General features: G+C 45.3%; 3 protein-coding genes and 1 non-coding gene across 8 annotated transcripts; 2 read left to right on the top strand and 2 right to left on the bottom strand.

Annotated features, from left to right (window-relative positions):
• Positions 1-183: 183 nt before the first annotated feature.
• Positions 184-4915, bottom strand: nol9 (nucleolar protein 9). Of its 3 annotated transcripts, XM_061296589.1 has the most exons (14): positions 4793-4888; positions 4231-4716; positions 3650-4116; positions 3379-3589; positions 3153-3283; positions 2687-2822; positions 2412-2508; positions 2238-2335; positions 1897-2064; positions 1560-1821; positions 1358-1472; positions 867-1041; positions 573-706; positions 184-464 (listed from the first exon to the last, which is right to left on the bottom strand). In XM_061296589.1, the coding sequence occupies exons 3-14, from the start codon at positions 4082-4084 to the stop codon at positions 351-353; spliced, it is 2076 nt and encodes a 691-aa protein (XP_061152573.1). In that variant the 5' UTR covers positions 4085-4116; positions 4231-4716; positions 4793-4888; the 3' UTR covers positions 184-350. The 3 variants fall into 3 exon arrangements, with proteins under 3 accessions (XP_061152573.1, XP_061152582.1, XP_061152563.1); XM_061296598.1 differs by lacking the exon at positions 4231-4716 and having other exon boundaries at positions 4793-4915; XM_061296579.1 differs by lacking the exon at positions 4793-4888 and having other exon boundaries at positions 4231-4720.
• On the top strand, positions 4682-9185 carry zbtb48 (zinc finger and BTB domain containing 48). Of its 2 annotated transcripts, none has more exons than XM_061296621.1 (11): positions 4682-4735; positions 5656-6341; positions 6419-6696; positions 6773-6878; positions 7060-7152; positions 7222-7308; positions 7387-7541; positions 7914-8050; positions 8120-8284; positions 8361-8449; positions 8683-9185. In XM_061296621.1, the coding sequence occupies exons 2-11, from the start codon at positions 5661-5663 to the stop codon at positions 8905-8907; spliced, it is 2016 nt and encodes a 671-aa protein (XP_061152605.1). In that variant the 5' UTR covers positions 4682-4735; positions 5656-5660; the 3' UTR covers positions 8908-9185. The 2 variants fall into 2 exon arrangements, with proteins under 2 accessions (XP_061152605.1, XP_061152595.1); XM_061296611.1 differs by having other exon boundaries at positions 4682-4856.
• Positions 9046-15724, bottom strand: klhl21 (kelch-like family member 21). Of its 2 annotated transcripts, none has more exons than XM_061296632.1 (5): positions 15580-15724; positions 11784-12848; positions 11305-11710; positions 10951-11023; positions 9046-10660 (listed from the first exon to the last, which is right to left on the bottom strand). In XM_061296632.1, the coding sequence occupies exons 2-5, from the start codon at positions 12808-12810 to the stop codon at positions 10340-10342; spliced, it is 1827 nt and encodes a 608-aa protein (XP_061152616.1). In that variant the 5' UTR covers positions 12811-12848; positions 15580-15724; the 3' UTR covers positions 9046-10339. The 2 variants fall into 2 exon arrangements, with proteins under 2 accessions (XP_061152616.1, XP_061152626.1); XM_061296642.1 differs by lacking the exon at positions 15580-15724 and adding an exon at positions 14991-15550.
• A 368-nt stretch (positions 15725-16092) lies between these two features.
• On the top strand, positions 16093-16165 carry trnar-ucg (transfer RNA arginine (anticodon UCG)). The gene has a single exon. It is a non-coding gene; the product is annotated as a tRNA-Arg (tRNA).
• The last annotated feature ends 1019 nt before the right edge of the window (positions 16166-17184 follow it).

The following is a 17184-nucleotide window of genomic DNA, read 5'->3' as shown; positions in this document are numbered from 1 at the left end:
TTGTAAAAAGTCCAGTAGTGGAAGATTTTCTAGGACAACGGTTCCCAACCATGGGATACTGGTCCGTGGGTCACATTACTTTTGATATATTCTTTTTTTTATTTGAAAAATATCTTGTTTTGGAAAGTGACCAGATTCTTTCTTTTACAATGTTACATCAGAATAAAACTGATACTGCAAATCTGAACATTCTTTTCTGCTTTTAATATGACACCAGAATTCAAATGCAATTTTGAAATGGCAGTGGTACAAAACAAATGTGTTCTGAGAGATTTCTCTCCTGAAGAGTCCATGTCAGACTTGATGTTTGGGGGGGGGGGGGGGGGTGGCACAAAGCACTTGTCGCAACATCAGTGCATCTGACTTGATCTCTGCAGGCCTTTGAAGACTCGCAGCTTTCCAGCGCCCGTCAGGTCAAAGCTGTACTCCGACGTGACGTAAGGCAGCTCTCCCTGGAAACCACCCTGCCCCACAAAGTTGCCGTTGTTAGTGTGTAGTGGTTGAGAAATGTCATCTAATACCCAATATGTCAAACTTTTTGGCGAGCAGTCTAAGTCAAGCCAGCGTCTAACCTGCGTCGTCAAGATGCAGGAGGGCAACGACGTGGCTCCGAGAAGGAGACAATTGACCTTGCGCAGAACGGCAGGATTTACAGGCGTCAGTACAAAGTAGAGTCCTCGCGCCATGTCAATCCCTCGCAGCACACCTGCGAGATGAAAAACGAATAGCTTCCAAGACAAGCAGTATCAAGAGAGCGCAGACCTTTGTTCTGCACACCCCAAAACAATAACAAAATTGCAACCACACAGTACAGACTATTTTACACTTAAAACAGGAAGACAACAAATGAAAAGATGATTTTGTACCTAGGCCCACACAGGGGCAGATGGGAGCTTGGGACAGCAAAACCGGACCTCCTTTGCTGGTCACCTTCTCTGCCAGGCAACAGAGTCCCACCAGGCTGGAGTTGGCGGCATAGAACATGTCATTGGGCGCCACGTCGAAATGGACCACACCCAAAGCCACATCTTTGTGGGGCACCTGCAGGGGCACAATAACGTTGATTATTTTATGATGTGCTTTGGAAGTGGGGTCCACATATTAACATGTCACCTTTTCATGAAAGATGAAAAGTTGAAGTGATGAAGCCAAAATTGGGAGACAGGGGTTCCTTATTTTTCAAAATCGTTCCCCCCGAATTGCTATTTGACGCTTTAATCATATCTCTTTTAAAAATGATATTAAGAGGTTCTAATGAGGAACATGCTATGTTTAAAGACGAATTGAATTTTCATTTAAAGTTCATGAAGATGTCATAAACAATAGAGAAGCTTGTTTAAAAAAAACAAAAGGGCACCTGGTAGGGCGTGAGAGAGTGAAGAGGTCGAACAGGTCCCGGATCAGCCGACTGCAGCTGACTAAGATAGGCCAGCACTGACAGCTCTCGCAGCTCATTGCTGCGTTGGTGTTTCCTGTCCGACACAACAAATGAGCACGTGATCCGCTGATGTCACACCATAACGCCAGTGAAATTGCAACGCTGAAAGACGGGCGCTTACGTCGTCGTCCCTTGAGAGCCGCCGCGTTCGAAGTCGGAATAAATAGTCATGTGAACGTAGGTGAGGGGTGGGCTTTGTGTGTTCTCGGTGAACTCGTCCAGCGCAGTTTGAGCGGGCGGGTGCGTTTGGAAGCCGTGGGCCGTCCTAAGAAACTCGGGGGTGAGGGCAGGGCATTGAGCGGTGCTGTCGGCGTGACCCAGTTGGATGACATGTGAGACCGGGAAGAAGCGGAGCATGTCTACTAGCAGCTGCAGTCCAAAACCTAGAGATTTCACCCGTTATTAACTTTAAGTGGATTAGGGGGGGGGAGGAGGAGGACAAAAACCTTTTCACTGACCTTTAACCCAGCCCATAGTATTGATGACAATGGGTGTCTCCTTGCTTGAAGAGCGTCTGTGCCACAAGGACTTGAGGCTTTCCAGGTAGCGGCTTAAGTCAGACTGGCAAGACGACTCGCCGTAGTAGACCATGTGGTCGGGATCGCGCTGATGTGTGAAGGGGGGGCCTGAGATTTGATCGTGCAAAGATTACAACAATTAAGTGCCTGCATGACATCTGAAGCTATTCAATGATTCATAATAACAAATGAACACAGTACAAGCGGGTTGAAATTTGATACGGTGGAACCTCTAAAGTCAAACACAATCTAGAAAGCAGCACGGACGAGATGAAACGTACCCAGCAGAGGTTCTCTGACAGTCAACAAAGACAAGCAGCTAGCCGGGGTGAACTCCGTTTGACCGAGGTCCGCTTCCAAATAGTCCACACTAGTTGTACTACACGCACACACAGAGACACAATTGATCTTGCAATATCATTCGAGCATCCACGAATGATGAACAGGACACTTACTGATTTAGTAGCGTATTGATCACCATGCGGATGAACGTGGACTTGCCGACATTTTTGGCTCCGCAAACGAGGACGACTGCACAACCGTCCATGTCCCCTGTGAGAGACAAACACAGACAAGACTTAAAGGTGATCTTAGACCACCGCCAAGGCTGAAGAATAATGCCAGACAGCCTTAAGCAAATATTATTGAACTGACAATCTTTATAATCAATTATTTCACCCTATTTTTGAACATTCCTTTTGCCCAGGAACAAACACGCAAATGCTCAAACCTCTGCAGGCACTGACCACCGCATCCAAGGATGCCCGGCAGCTGGGTGACACCTTCAGGCCCTCGATACTGCCGACCAGAGGAATCATCCCTAGACCATTAAGGGGCGTGTCTGGTACGGCAGACAGCAGTTCCGCCTGTAAGCATAGGTTGGAGAGGAGCTTACACTCTACACGCACAACTAAATATGTTCTAAGCACATTTTAGGTGATACGTAAAACATTTTTGCAGTTTAGCATTTGCAAATGCGTCTAGTCACATATTTTGTTGGGAGGTCTTATCTGTTTTTGCTACAAAGCGGGGCTCAGTCCCGATGCTTTGCAAATCGGGGCGCTACCTTTTAGGGCAAAAACTGCGCTGTTTTTTCTGTCTACACTCAAATGCTCTTGTTTTGATCGTGTTCCCCCTCCACCCTGCTGACGGCTTCAACTCCAAAAAGAAATGCTGACACGGGGGTGTCATCTTACCATAGTGGGGTCAAACAGGGTACTGAGATTGCTGAAGCTCGATAGGAAGCGTGTCAGCGGAATCTCCATGGGCTCCAGCAGGATTATTGAGGAGTTGCTGACAACCTTTTTAAGCAGCTTCTTCTGTGACGCTGCAAAAACAGGTGATGGGAAAATATAAAACACAGCTGTAACGACAGTCAGCAGCACTCATCGAGTGTAGATGCCCCTTGCGAGGTTGATTTACCTGCCGGAAGGTAATTGCACAGGATCTCTGTTGCCGCACTTTCGTAGTCTCTGCTGTCATCGCAACCCTCCGTGGCTGTGATGGTCAGCGGACAATGTGAGGCGGGAGAGAAGAGCGGATATGACTGTTGGCCCTCTTCGATGGTGAAGCCCATCACTTCCACGCGCCCGTACAAGCAAGTCAAAAAACACTTCCCGCGGAAACACAGGGTCTGAAAGAATAATGGACAAGGTTAGAAATAGACTTGATGGTAAGATTTCCTGTAGCGTACCTGTCCTTTTTGCATGACAAGTACTGCATGCTTCCTCTGGTCATCCCTCTCTGCGCACTGATGGAGAGACTTCCCATCCAGTCGACATGGATGCTTATCCTCTGTGGCACCTTGCGTTTCAAGCCCATTCCCTTGGACCGACCGGGAGTACTCCTCCGAGTCCTGAAACTCATCAGAATCCAGGCCCATGTTGCCATTTGTGAAAGACTTTGTCTTTGCACTTTTCCCAGACACTGGCTTTGGCTTCTTCTTTAGTCTCTTGACAGTTGGCTTCTTTTTCATGGCCTCCTTATGGTCTTTGATCACCCCAACCATGACAGGAGTGGAGTTGAGGTTAGAGGAACTAATGGGAGGCCTGTACCGTTTACCCCTCACATCCTTCCACTTCTGAGATGTGGCGCTGCTCTTTGAATTCGTAACTTTCTTCGCCTTCATTATGCCAATGTTAGGTGGCTGGTGGATAAGCACTAACAAATGTAAACAAATCAAGAATGATATTCTTTCTTCATAGAATGCAACCGGAAAAAAAAAAGAATTTCACAGTTTTGCGTTTTTATAACAAAGATAAAAGATCAATTTACCTTCAAACAGGAACCATCGGCTAAGAGAAATGAGCGGGGCTAGCTAGCGATACCTCGCTAACTTTGCATGGTCGTCTAATGTTCTTTGTCTGACATAAAGGCAAACTGCAACTACGACAATAAGAAAATTCACGAATTTGGAGGTTGCTCGGAACTCCTCGGCGACCACTTAACCACTTTAAATGGTTGATTACGAATCGTCTGGTCCCAAAGTTGTGGTTAGCCAGCTAGCTAACATGTGTACCAGGGAGCCACAAGACTTGATTGAATGGAGATGGCCAACAATGATTTCCCCGTGATACTTGCCTAATTTGTATCGTGGTAGGAATACACAGAAACCCAATTCAGATACAAGCCCTCACTTTATATATATTTAAAAAAATGTTTGTTTTTTTGTTACAAGCTAAATACTGATGTGGTATATTAACCCCTACCATTTTATTCCGGAGGTCTCGTACTACGTCACGTCCGCTTTGTTTAAGGGGCCTACAAGACGCAAAACAAGGTAAATGGAGCTAGTTTGGCACTTTTACTCGAAAAATACCATGCACTGTCTACGCACCTTCAACGGGAAATGAATTCTGGTGAACATTTTACAGATCGACGTTAGTTTCATCATTCTTGTGGTAAGTCTTGAAATGCCACCGCAGCGTACCAGCCAAGCTAAGGGAGCGTCTAGAAAAATGATGCTAGGACGTAAACGTCGACATGCTAAGAATTTGCACTACATTGTTCATCTGTATTTAAAGTTAATGTACTACTTATTTTCACTGTAAATATTGCAATTGTTAGTTATAGAGGTTTATTTATATTTTGTAGTCCCACAACCGTAGCGTACACCACTGGGCATCCTCCAATTGTTTTTGAAACTGTAAATGTATTGGGGCAGTGTAGGTCAAAGTATGGCCAGCGTTGTTCTGCTCCACTGAGCATCTACATTATTAACACTCCTGTAATATTTATTATATTCGCTTGGATGCCTCCCCCAAAAACGTCAATGTTTATTCGTTTTCATATTAATTTGACTTGGCAAAATAATTGGTTAATTGATTTATTATAACGTCTAACAATTTGAGAAATCGGTGAAATTGTTTTGCAAATATTTATAAATAATACAGTGAAACTGAACATGATTTTTATATTTCTTGTAACTATTTTGCATATTTTCCTTACAGGATAACTTTTATTTAAATGGCACCTACGAATATGATATACAGTTTGCGCCAAAACAGCTTCGCTCAAATGAAACTGTACAAACAGTAATGATATATATATATATATATATATATATACACACACACACATACACACACCCCGGCGGTGTATCAACTCACTCGCTCAACTACTACAGATATTTATGCGCTATAGAAAATTGATGCATGGATTTGAAGATTTCAAAAATATCTCGCGTTGTTTTTGTTCCAGTGGAAATGCGTGTCGCTGACCATGCACAGCGTGTCCTGTCTACCTTGAATCAGCAGAGGGCAGCAGGGAGCTTCTGTGATGCCTTGCTGAAAGTGACCGATGGGGTGGTCTACACTGCCCATCGTAGTGTCCTGGCCTGCTTTAGTCAAGTCTTTCAGGCGGCCGATATGGCCACTGCCTCACCCAGCGTGGAGTTCCACCTCCATGAGTGCTCCAGCGAAGGCCTCGAGCTGCTGCTGGACTTCGTCTACACAGGGGAACTCAAGCTGGATCCGGGTGTCCTGGATAATGTGCAGAGTGCAGCCTCTAGTTTGTGTATCCCCGAAGCGCTTGCAATGTGTCAACGCTTTAGGGACAAGCCAGTTGACGCCGTCTCTCTTGTCAAGCGAGGGCGAGGCAGACCGAGAAAGACAAAATCTGAGGACTTCTCTGTCTCTGGTGAAGACACAAACAAACTGACAGGGACTAAAGAGGAATCTGTCCTAGAGGGGGTCGGAAACGACTTGAAGCCCCCCGTCACCGCTGCGACTACCCGCTCGGGCCGTGTGGTCAAAGAGCCCAGACGGATGATCTCTGAAGAAGATGCCTCCTGTGATGTCCTGGCCAGTGAGGAAGCTCTGCATCCATTTTCAGAGCATGCTGATGAGCAGGGTCAGAACACTGAGCAGCAAATGGATCAAACTCAGGTAAAAAATAAACAGATACTTTTTTTGGGGATGACCTCAATATCAAATACACGAATAATCCGTTTTACATATTGCAGATTAGCGACCCGCCGAGCCACATGAACGATTCAGTGGAAGTTGAGGACGAAAGCGTCCGTTTTGACTGGACTGTCCACGACTCTGATGAAGAATACGTACCCATTGACAAGTCCAGTCCCACTGTGGCATCTGCATCAAGAAATCGACAACGCCGCCCCAGTTTGCGCAAGAGCGGCGAGAATGAGACGGCGGACGGAGGAGAATCCGAGAACTCCGTGCACTGTCCTATCTGCCACAAAGTCTTCAAGAGTAAATATTACCTCAAAGTGCACAACAGGTAGGTGCCGGTCCCCAAATTCTCTCATGTCTGCGTTGGGACGAATTCTGGTTTAATGCTGTTTTATGCCCTCAAGACGTCATACTGGCGAGAAACCGTTTAGTTGCCACAAATGCGGGAAGCACTACTTCAGAAAAGAGAATCTTTTAATTCATGAGCTCAGGCACTGTGCCGCAACACAGGTGAGGTCAACATCTTTTGTTGATTGTTTTTGTCCTATCATGGGTCAAAAAGCGTTTGTAAATCTATTTATCAAATTAATTGGATTTATTTACCTACAAAAACCAATGAAACAAAAGTGTGCAGTGTATTTTTCTGTGTTGAACTGGAGAACCGTATGACGTTTTTTGCCACTCACGCCAGACATTCACGTGTCAGACGTGTTCGACGTCATTCAAAGGAAAAGAGGAGCTGCGTGCACACATGGTCTCCCATGCTGAACAGATGCCCTACAAGGTAGCGCCTACGTCAGCGTGCCTTGAAATGAATGCTCATTTTTGACGTCTTGTCGCTTTTTTTCCTCAGTGTACACAGTGTGCTGAACAATTCATGTATAAGAAACACTTGACGTGTCACATGATGAAGGTCCACGGCCACCCCAAACCACATGCTGTAAATTGGTCTATAATTTCTAGATTTGTCATAATTGCATTCAAATGAAAAGCCTTAAAAAAAAGGTTTCTCTGTCAGTGCCCACAGTGCCCGAAAACCTTCTGGACTCGCTACGAGTTGCGAGTCCACGAAGCCGCTAAGCACCGCGGGGAAAAGCCGTTTGTGTGTGAGGAGTGTGGGCACCGAGCGTCCAGTCGCAACGGCCTGCAGATGCACATCAAGGCTATCCACAGGTCGGACCTCACTTTTTTCTTTTCAAATAGTTTGGTGGATTGTTCCGACATTCCCCCGTTAGTATACATATTCATATATTAAGTCTACATATTTGACCGCACACGACATCTAATTTGTTTTACGACTATAGCAAAGAAATATTTTCCCCATCTACAATTCTAATGAAATTGTGACATTTCTGTAAAACTGAAAAAAACAGAAGACAAATCATTGTATTCTGCATTTATCCACATTTTACTCAGCAGCCCGGCCGACTTCATCAAAATCAGAGTTTTGAGTATTTCCGTTCAGATGACGAGCCAGTATATTCTCATCATTCCCATTAAAAGTTCCCAGGAGATCAGTTACCTGATCCACTTTCTTTTTCCTAGAAATGAGCGGCCCTTCCTTTGTAGCATCTGCGGCCATGCCTTTTCCCAGAAAAACAACCTAAACATGCACCTTCGCGTGCATAGCGGCGAAAGACCATACCAGTGTCACCTGTGCGGCAAAACATTCCGCACGCAAGGTAACGGCTGTCTGAGTGACGCGATTGTTGGTTGTGCGCCAAATTGATCCCGCTCTGCTCGGACGGCAGCCAGCCTGGAAAAACACCACCGCACGCACACGGGCGAGCGGCCCTTCCCCTGCGACGTGTGCGAGCAGCGCTTCACCGAGAAGGGCGCCCTCCTTCGCCACAAGGCCAGCAAGCACGAGGAGGGACGCCCCCACTGTTGCCACATCTGTAGCAAGACCTTTAAAGGTTAGAACACCGCCGGTGTGCCAGTGGCCCGAACGAACAATAAACAAATTTGACCACCTCTGGTTTTCTTCGCTAGCCAAAGAACAACTGCGCGTGCATCTGGGTCGCCATAAGGGTATGAGGAAGTTCGAGTGTGGCGACTGCGGCTACAAGTTCACCCGACAGGTATGAGACAGCATGTAGCTATGGGCAGGGCCTTCCACATTTTAGTAGTAAAGCACATCGTCCAAAAGTAATGGGACAGTTGGCTGCTTGATTAACTGTTCCATGGCTAGGGGGGCATTGGTGGCTGCGGCCAGTCAACCAGTTCCTATCTGTGATAAAAGAATCACAATGAATTCTGAAGTGTTTGAGGCAATATTATCTGAATTGTAGCTGAAATTCGTTTTCGGTCTCAGGCACACCTGCGTCGACACGTTCAGATCCACAAGCGGACTGAGAATTACAACCCGCGACAAAGGAAGCTGAGGAACGTGGTCGTGGATGAGCAGGACGAAGGTGCGGGTGACTTTGAAGCCACCAAACCCGAAGATCCTTTGTCAGTCACTCCGGAAGCGGTTGGCTCCACAGCTGCTGGCGGCACAGAGTCCACTTGTGTGGTCGCTGTGGTGATTGAACAGTAAATGATAGAAAATAATTTAACTCAAAATCAGGACAGGATTCTTCTCATCTACCTGTTCCTTAATACAGCAATCAAGGACAATTGGACATTATGGCATTGTGCTGAAAATATCCTTACCTGGGAACAAATAGACTCAATATTTTTGATTTTAAATGCATGATTTATTTCGACATTCAAGGCGAATGCATCATGCTACACTTGCTATTAAATACATTTAAATATAAAACCTCATGCATTTGTTTTCTTTGTAAAAAAAAAAAAAAAAGAAGAAAAGTTGAGCACAAATTAACAATTAGCAAGAGGCTAACCAACACAAGAAGCTTAAATCTTTCACTTCCAGCTAAGAAAATCGTAAACATAAGCGATAAATTTACATTGAGGTCAAAAAAGAGAAATACATGGGCACGCAAATGTAACAAAAAGTTCCATGTGAAAGTTAACTGAGACCCCGTTGCACTTCCAGTTGGGACCAGCCGACCGAGGTGCAGTTCCTTAACGGACTTCACATCTCTGACGTTATGGTAACTAGTTGAGACTAACTCAACAGTGGCCACAGAGTACATGCTACTTTGCCTCATTTGTTTCAAAGGTGCATTCATTGATACCACATTATGAGAATGTAATTATCATGCATACACAAACATATTAAGGGAAGGTCCATGCACATAAGAAGCGAACCACTAATAAGCATTACTCAGGCACTGTGACAATTACGTCATTTATGCTTCAGGGTAACAGAGTGTCAGTTTCGGAACGTAAACATTGTGGCATGCTTTATAAATATAGCTGACAAGCACATACTGTATGCAGCTCAAAATATGATATTCACGACTTACTAAACCATGTTTCTCAATGTTACCTTTAATCTAGCTCAATGACTGAGCATCCACAATTGGAATCAAAAGTGTTTTGACACACTTTCATGAGAAAAAAGTTTAATTGGGCGGGTGCTTCCAGCATGCTTCCAGGTAGGGCTGAACGATTTAAATAATCCATGAGTGATTTGTAAATGTGATTTGATTATCCATTCATCATACAGCCTGCACTGGAGGACATTCACAGCTAAAACAAAACTTAAGAGTTGTTGTGATTGTGTTAGCCGAGTAGTTAGATAATGAAATTAAGTATTTCTCTGGTACCGTTGGCCGCATCACTTCCTTGACTTAAAAATGCAAAAGATACATTTCAAGTTGACTGAAAGTTTTATATCTTCTTTTTTTTTTTTTAACACTATTACCCTATTTAATCAATCTGTTTTGCAGCTTCTGAATGATGATCATTCTGCCTTAGTCTTTCCGTATGTACATGACAACAGTTTCAAGCCCGAGAGGCTTGGATCCTCTTTCAAAACCATCAGTCACCAAAAGTCAGGTGACGCATTCATGTTTCAGCATTGTGATGAAAACTCACAGTCAACGAACAGCCATCCAAAGTCAGCGGGCCGCGTTCACGTCCTGATTGACGTTGTTGAGGTTGTGGATAGCCTGGTGACGCTGGTGCCGGTGCAGGTGGATGGCGTTAGCGTCCGGGGGGCCGACAGGCTCAAAGGCATTCGACACCAGAGGCATGAACTGTCGGAATATGCTGACGCTGCCGTGCCAAAAAGTGGGCTGGGGCAGCCGGCCCGCGACGCTCCAGGTGCGAGTGGCCGGGTCATATGCTTCCACTACGTCCGACAATTCGAACGTGTTGTCGTAACCGCCGGATACAAACAGTTTGCCGCCCAGCGCCGCCACGCTGCCTCCGACGTGAACCTGAATGGACAAAGATGTACAAGAAACATTTGATCAAGTACTGCTAAAAATATTTTACACAAAGTATCAAAATGACAAGTACCAACATTAGAATCGCGTTAATCAAAAACGACTTTGATTTTATTCCTACAGACTTTCATATTTCAAAATGAGTATATACATACATTTTGATTCAATTAAAATGCATACCAAATGCTAAAGAAATGAATTTTATTATGAAAGTCATAGTAAAAATCATTTCCAGTGGACACGCTGCTTAACAAGCAAAATATATGAAGAAGTATCCAAACCTGGTTCATAGGGCTAATCTTATCCCACTGGTTTGTCGGGGGGTTGTAAACGTCAACCTCTGCTGAGTCATCCCTACAAGAAATGCACAAGTCATTTTTCTTCTTAAATTAAGCGTAAATTAAATAGCACACGAGTCAACTCTTGAACCCTTCCCAATTTGTTGAGTTTCAAACTGGTACGCATTGTCATTAGTGACGCAGATTTCTGCCAACAGGCCAGAAATAAAACCGATACAGTCAAACGAGCTATCTTCTGGAGTTGCTGAAGAAAATACGCCGCTGCCGCCGCCTGTAAGAAGAGTGACTCCAAGTGACAATACACTCAGCTCTTAAGATTGACAGTTTCCTCCGCACCTGACAAAGAAGATGAGGCCGTTGAGGGTCACCGTTTTAGGGGTGAACGACCACAGCGGCAGCTGTCCGCAGTTCACCATGGACCAACGTTTGCTGTCCGGCTCGTAGGTCTGGACGGCCATGGTGTCCTCCCCGGCGAGACAGCCGATGGCGTACAGACGTCCGTTGCACGTGGTGGTGGAGCAGTTGTCCATGGCGTGCAGCATGGGCGGCAGGGCCTCCCAGCAATCCAACGTGTGGTCGTAGCGCTCGGTGCTGTCCGACGCCACCACGTACAGCTGACCTTTCAGCACGCACGAGCTGTGGTACTCGCGCGCTTTCAGCATGGGCGACACCTCCGTCCATTCGTTGACGCTGGACTTGTAGCGCCACACGCCGTCGTACAGGCGAGAGCCGTCAGAGCCGCCTGCCGGAGGACAAAAGAATGGATGGCGTGCGATTCTAAAGCCAAATTGTGTTTGATTTGCACCAACACTTACCGGTGACATACATATCATTCCCGAGGGCAGCTATGCTGTAGCCCCCTCCAAGGTGGTCGGGGAACTCGGCCAGGTAGCGCCACTGGCCCGTTTGCGGGTTGAAGCAGTCGACGGTCACCAGCTCGTCACAGTCCTGGTCGCAACCCCCCACCACCACCAGGATCTCGGCCAGTCCGGTGGACGGCCGCGGACGCATGCGGCGGCACGGTCTGTCGTGGCGGTCATACTCGCTGGACTGGAAGCTACGGGCCTCGTTGACCATGCGGAGGCAGGTGGGCGAAAGATACACGAGGGGGTCGCTCTCCACATGGGCCAAAAGGAAGAACCTCCTGACAAAAGGGAGTCGGACCTGCTGGAGGAGCTCGGGCCAGTAGTGAAGTCTCCGTTGGAGGTCGGCCTTCACCCAGCGCACCGCGATCTGATAGACGGTCTCCTCTTTGTCCACGCATAGCTCGTCATCAGACACAAACTCAAGGAGGCGCTTCCAAGGCAAGCGTTCAAAGTCTTTCCCTTTAGCCAGATCCATTAAGTTTTTGAGGACAAAGCGGCGGGCGCTGGCCGCCAGCTCTCGGCAGGCGTAGGCCTCCGCAAAGTCTTGGATTTCTAAGCAGTTGGTAACATCCAGACGTTGCTCCAGGAACGCACAGCAGGCTTCTTTGACTGACGGGAACTGAAAGAGATCGGCTGTTTTCAGCAGAAGATCCACGTTGTCCTGTGTGACGGTGACCCGCCCTGTGTAGCAGAAGTCCACCAGCAGTCCCAAAAGCTCGGCCGAAACCTCGTGTAGAACCACCCGGTCCATGATGCTCTCCCGTAGCGTACCGGCAAACATAGCCCGGAAGTAGGTGCTGGCGGCGGCCAACACCGTGCGGTGGCAGTGGAACTCGCGGCCCTCCGCGCACAAAGTCACGTCGAAAAACTTGCGCTCTGCCCGGAGCTCGTGAATTCCTCGAAGCAGGTTGAAGGCGTGGGCCGTGTCAAAAAACGGCAGAGTGGACGCTTGCGTCTGTAAGACGGGATTCTCCATCTCGTCTCAAATGGTTGCGCTCGGGAAGACGTTTACATCTAAAAACAAAGCACACGAACACACTCACCTGTCATTAGATTCTACAACTAATCCAAAACCATTTCAAAAGTTTATTCCTATACCCCGTGGGCAGGGCTCAACACAACAGTCTAGAACATTCGCCAGCTTGGACTGATATGAACAGTTCCTTCCTAAAGACAGGCAGCTCACTTGTGCGCTGAGGCTATAAATACACAAACAGTTTCCATTTCCACTGAGTGGGGGGGGATTTGGATGGGGCCTTGGAAGAACACCTAGCCTGTTGTGAGGGCGGCAGAAAATTACAGCCAGACCTCTTACGTTTATCTGTGATGTCAGTTTACGCAAGCCGCACGATCCAAAGCACCAACTTTCGGTTACAATTTCTTCAATGTGGCGTGTTGTTCGATGATTACTGATGGCGTCACCCTGACAGCTGCGACCACATTTAATATGTTACACGTGGACGCTACGTACTATTTTAGTGTTGTTTAACGTTTGAGCTCTTGTTTATTGTTTTGATTTAGGCTTTGGTGTGTCTGTTGGTCCACAGCTCAGATCGTTCAGGAGCTCTCCACCATCTTGCTGTGTTGAAAAGGTCAACATTTGTAAAATATTGCATTTCGGCAAGAAGTATTTAAGGTCTAAATCGGAAGAAATTGATGGTCGGACCACCTCCTGGAACTGGTTGTGTTGGACTTTTGGGGCCACTGTTCATCAAATTTGAACCAGTAGGTAGTGCAGGCGTTTAAAATAACTACTTGACTTTTCGGCGGTAGGGATCAAACTTCTAATATTCTCTTCAAGGATCATCAATCTTTTTATAAGCACATTGCTGAAGCACCATTAATCACCTCTTGTTAACATTTGGAGATCATTTCCTCTTAAAATAAGAAGGGCTCTGCTTACAGACGTTTGCTTTTAAGGTCATAATAAAGCCGCTGGGCTATGGCCAGCCGACTTGGCACACATTCCACTCAGGCGCTTCAACAATAGAGCCACACATGGAGCTCTGTGAAAGATTAAAATGCCTGCCGCGAGAGTGAACGAGACCTTTATACAACCCACGCTGCAATAACATATAAGCCTTTGCCACCAAGGTAAGAACTGGTCTGTATGTAGGATATGGTTGCTTTGGGGAAATCCGATTCTCCTAATGCCACTACCACCGATTGAATGCTAAGCAATATACGTACAGTGGGAAGATTTATCAGAAGCTCATACAGTGATTCTGGAGGGAAGGTGGCCGGCCGCTAGTCTATGAATGACGTCCAACCAGCGTCGGGACACGTTGCTCAAATGATCTCGGGAACCCATCTGGGCTTTACGTAAGACACATGATATTTGTTACTCTGCTCCTTCTGAAAATAGCTCCTGAGGGTTAATGCTGCTTTTTCAAGCAATGACACCCGTGTAAACACCAGTGGAATAGAAATCCTTCCATGTGACACCAGATTTTATGGATGTCACAATTACCCTGATCCAGGATATTCCATCGTGCTGGTTAGGCCAGAATTCATGACTCACTTGTTAGTCATATTTCCTAATATGCTTATTTGATTGTCATTATCATTCATTCATTATTTATTACCTATCCTCACAAGCTTAACAATCTCAATGGAGGTCTATTGGTTCTATTCACATCTGAATTGTCTTGCTGTTGATAAGGGGACATACAGGTAAAAGCAGTTTTATTCCAAGAACTTCAGGAGAGTTCTTTCCTACACAATACTAAATCTACTGTGCACTGATGACAATGAGGACATAATCTTGGGAGTCAGATGACCATCACCAAGGTGACCTAAACAAAAAACGGTTATCTGCACTGCACGGCTGGCTGGCCACTCATGCAACAGCTGCAGTCGGTTGCTCACCATCGGAGTGCAGCTACGTAATGCCCGAGTCACCAGAGATCAGCTTGACCAGGCCATAAAAAGCCACACACATATACTCAGCTCACTTAGTGAAGCAGACCAGCACATAGTCTCTCTCAGTTCAAGTGGAAAACTTTAAGAACAATGTTAGATCACCGTGTGATTTACTTTCTACCTTGACATCGATCTGAAATTGTCTCCCGAAGCACAGGTTCTACCATCTGACACTATCTAAAATACTTGCAAGTTTTCAACTTTTTTTCTTCTCCCAGCCACGTTGTTACATACCAAGCTGTGCTTCTCACATTCTTGTCATTCCTCCTCGTGCAGTCAATGAAGACGTTTTCAGTCAGTCGCCTTGCATCCTTCCTTCCTTCGTTCAAGCAACCATACATGTCCATCCCAAACGCTGTGGCTTGAGGCTCAAGTTACTGACGAATGCCAAAACTTCCCCGCATAAGTAACAGAACTAATAGCATCTAAAACAATACGAACAGAGACTCTGACGTTCGATCACAAAGTGGAGCTCACGCAAAATATATTAACAAGTCACCGAACCTTGTTTTGTATACTTAAACAAAAACTATGAACGGGATGGCTCAGAAATTCGGTGGATGGCGAATACCGATTCGACTCATTGCGTTTATTACCCCGATAGACGGTTTATGACGTTTTGGCGTTTGTGACGAAACATGGGGAAAAAAACACTTTTTGTTTGGATTTTTTTTGGGGTCACTGTTAAAAGTTGAACGCTGTGGAGCGGTGAGTGCGAATTTACAGACGTCATAATTTAATCTAAAAGCAAAAAGGTTGCTGTCGTGCTTACTCTTCGCTGCATGGAAATTGGTGCAAACATCGACTATAAAAGCCTTCTTACCCGTGTTTGTCCTCGCTCTGGCCTCATAAATATTCAAGTAACTGCGAAAAAAGGAAAGCTTTTACAAAAGAATCAGCGATGAAACTTTGATGTCGCAGATGTGTTCGGCCTCCTTCAACGCCATGATAGTATGAACTGCCACACGCTGCCTTCAGGGAGTGTGGGGAAAACGAGTACTTCAGTGAACACGCAGGCAGTAGATATTGGAATTTTGTATTTCTCCGGTTTTTATTTCTCTTTCTGCTTTTCCACTCTGAGTCTGTTGTGATCTAAATAAATATTGCATTCTAGCCAATGAATAAGATCATTCACTTTGGTTGCCATTATTTGAAAAGCACTCAAAAGGCCCTTATTATTTGAAAAACACATGAAAGGCCACAACTACAAATCACTGTTGATATTTTTATTTGTATGGTTTTGCATGATGGGAACATTTCTTAAGTATAATGTATCCGGGATCACATAGATAATTATATTTGTTAAATACATACAGTTTGAACTGCATCACAGGACGGCCGCGTGGCCTAATGGATAAGGCGTCTGACTTCGGATCAGAAGATTGAGGGTTCGAGTCCCTTCGTGGTCAATTTTTTTGTGCGCTGTGGATGACTCATGGTCTCTATGCTTTAACTGTCACGAGCAAATTGAATCCATTCATATTAAAATGTATTTTTAGACTACGTTCGATTGGGGGACTTGTCTTGTGACAAGTGATGATAATTTCTCCAACATGAAAAACTGCAGCGACCGTAGAAGCTTTACTGTTATTTTCTGTAACTCTTATAGTGTGAGGTTACACAAATGTAAAAGCATAACCATGACAATAAAAGCGCCTTTTCTTCGGCGATCACTGATGACTACTCACTTAAAACAAAAACAAGCCGGGCATATAACTGATGAAACAGGCGCCTTACAACAGCTTCGCCACAAGATGGCGACAAGCCTCACTTTTCAATTAAGTTCAATAAAGGCAGCAATGCAAAAATGTTTAAAACGATCTAGTCAGACAATTTTAAACACTGAGCAGGTAACTTAATTAATTTGGAAATTGTGCAAGTTTTTAAATTCTTCTGTTGTTTTGGTTTGTAATGGAGTTCATTGAGCTAAGCATTTTAACTTTTGTATATCTGTGCGTAAACAAAACCAAATAGATAGTTACAGATTGAGATAATTACATTTAATACTGTACACGTTTCCCCCCCATTTGTCTTTGTTTATTTGAAGGAGGCAAAAAAATATTAGATGCCTTTTAAGAAAACTGAGTGAAATCCAGAGTGAATTCTGTCTCAGCAAAAGTTAAAATGATTCATTTGCTCTTTTCTTTTACAGTTTAATTGTCAGATAGATGACAGATGCAGACTACTATTGTTTATCCATCTGAAAGCAATCTATTGGAAAATTGATTTGACAACACGGTAGTTACACTGAAGACGTGTGTATGTATGCATTATTCTGATACTCCGTTTGCAGTCTCACCATGTGAATTATTGATATGACAGACCGCAGCTTCCATTGTCAATACATCTCCCTAGAAACAGAGCTAGAACAATACCCTGACCGAGATCAATAGATGGAAAGACCGAAGCGAGGTGGGGAAAGCGAGAG

The sequence above is a fragment of the Syngnathus typhle genome, linkage group LG2, assembly GCF_033458585.1.
Source record: "Syngnathus typhle isolate RoL2023-S1 ecotype Sweden linkage group LG2, RoL_Styp_1.0, whole genome shotgun sequence".
Classification (NCBI taxonomy): Eukaryota; Metazoa; Chordata; class Actinopteri; order Syngnathiformes; family Syngnathidae; genus Syngnathus; species Syngnathus typhle.
The sequence above is the reverse complement of the archived record's forward strand: the minus strand, read 5'-3'. Positions and strand labels throughout refer to the sequence as shown.

What these genes read in the sequence shown, in the direction of transcription:
- nol9 (XM_061296598.1), bottom strand. Translation starts at nt 4,084, where the DNA reads ATGAAGGCGAAGAAAGTTACGAATTCAAAGAGCAGCGCCACATCTCAG. An exon ending in GGTGGTCAGTGCCTGCAGAG is followed by an intron (nt 2,509 to 2,686) that starts GTTTGAGCATTT and finishes TGTCTCTCACAG; the next exon opens with GGGACATGGACGGTTGTGCA. An exon ending in ACTCTCTCACGCCCTACCAG is followed by an intron (nt 1,042 to 1,357) that starts GTGCCCTTTTGT and finishes GTGCCCCTGCAG; the next exon opens with GTGCCCCACAAAGATGTGGC.
- zbtb48 (XM_061296621.1), top strand. Translation starts at nt 5,661, where the DNA reads ATGCGTGTCGCTGACCATGCACAGCGTGTCCTGTCTACCTTGAATCAG. An exon ending in TACCTCAAAGTGCACAACAG is followed by an intron (nt 6,697 to 6,772) that starts GTAGGTGCCGGT and finishes TATGCCCTCAAG; the next exon opens with ACGTCATACTGGCGAGAAAC. An exon ending in CAAAACATTCCGCACGCAAG is followed by an intron (nt 8,051 to 8,119) that starts GTAACGGCTGTC and finishes CTCGGACGGCAG; the next exon opens with CCAGCCTGGAAAAACACCAC.
- klhl21 (XM_061296632.1), bottom strand. Translation starts at nt 12,810, where the DNA reads ATGGAGAATCCCGTCTTACAGACGCAAGCGTCCACTCTGCCGTTTTTT. An exon ending in GAATGATATGTATGTCACCG is followed by an intron (nt 11,711 to 11,783) that starts GTAAGTGTTGGT and finishes GTCCTCCGGCAG; the next exon opens with GCGGCTCTGACGGCTCTCGC. An exon ending in GGCCTCATCTTCTTTGTCAG is followed by an intron (nt 11,024 to 11,304) that starts GTGCGGAGGAAA and finishes CATTTCTTGTAG; the next exon opens with GGATGACTCAGCAGAGGTTG.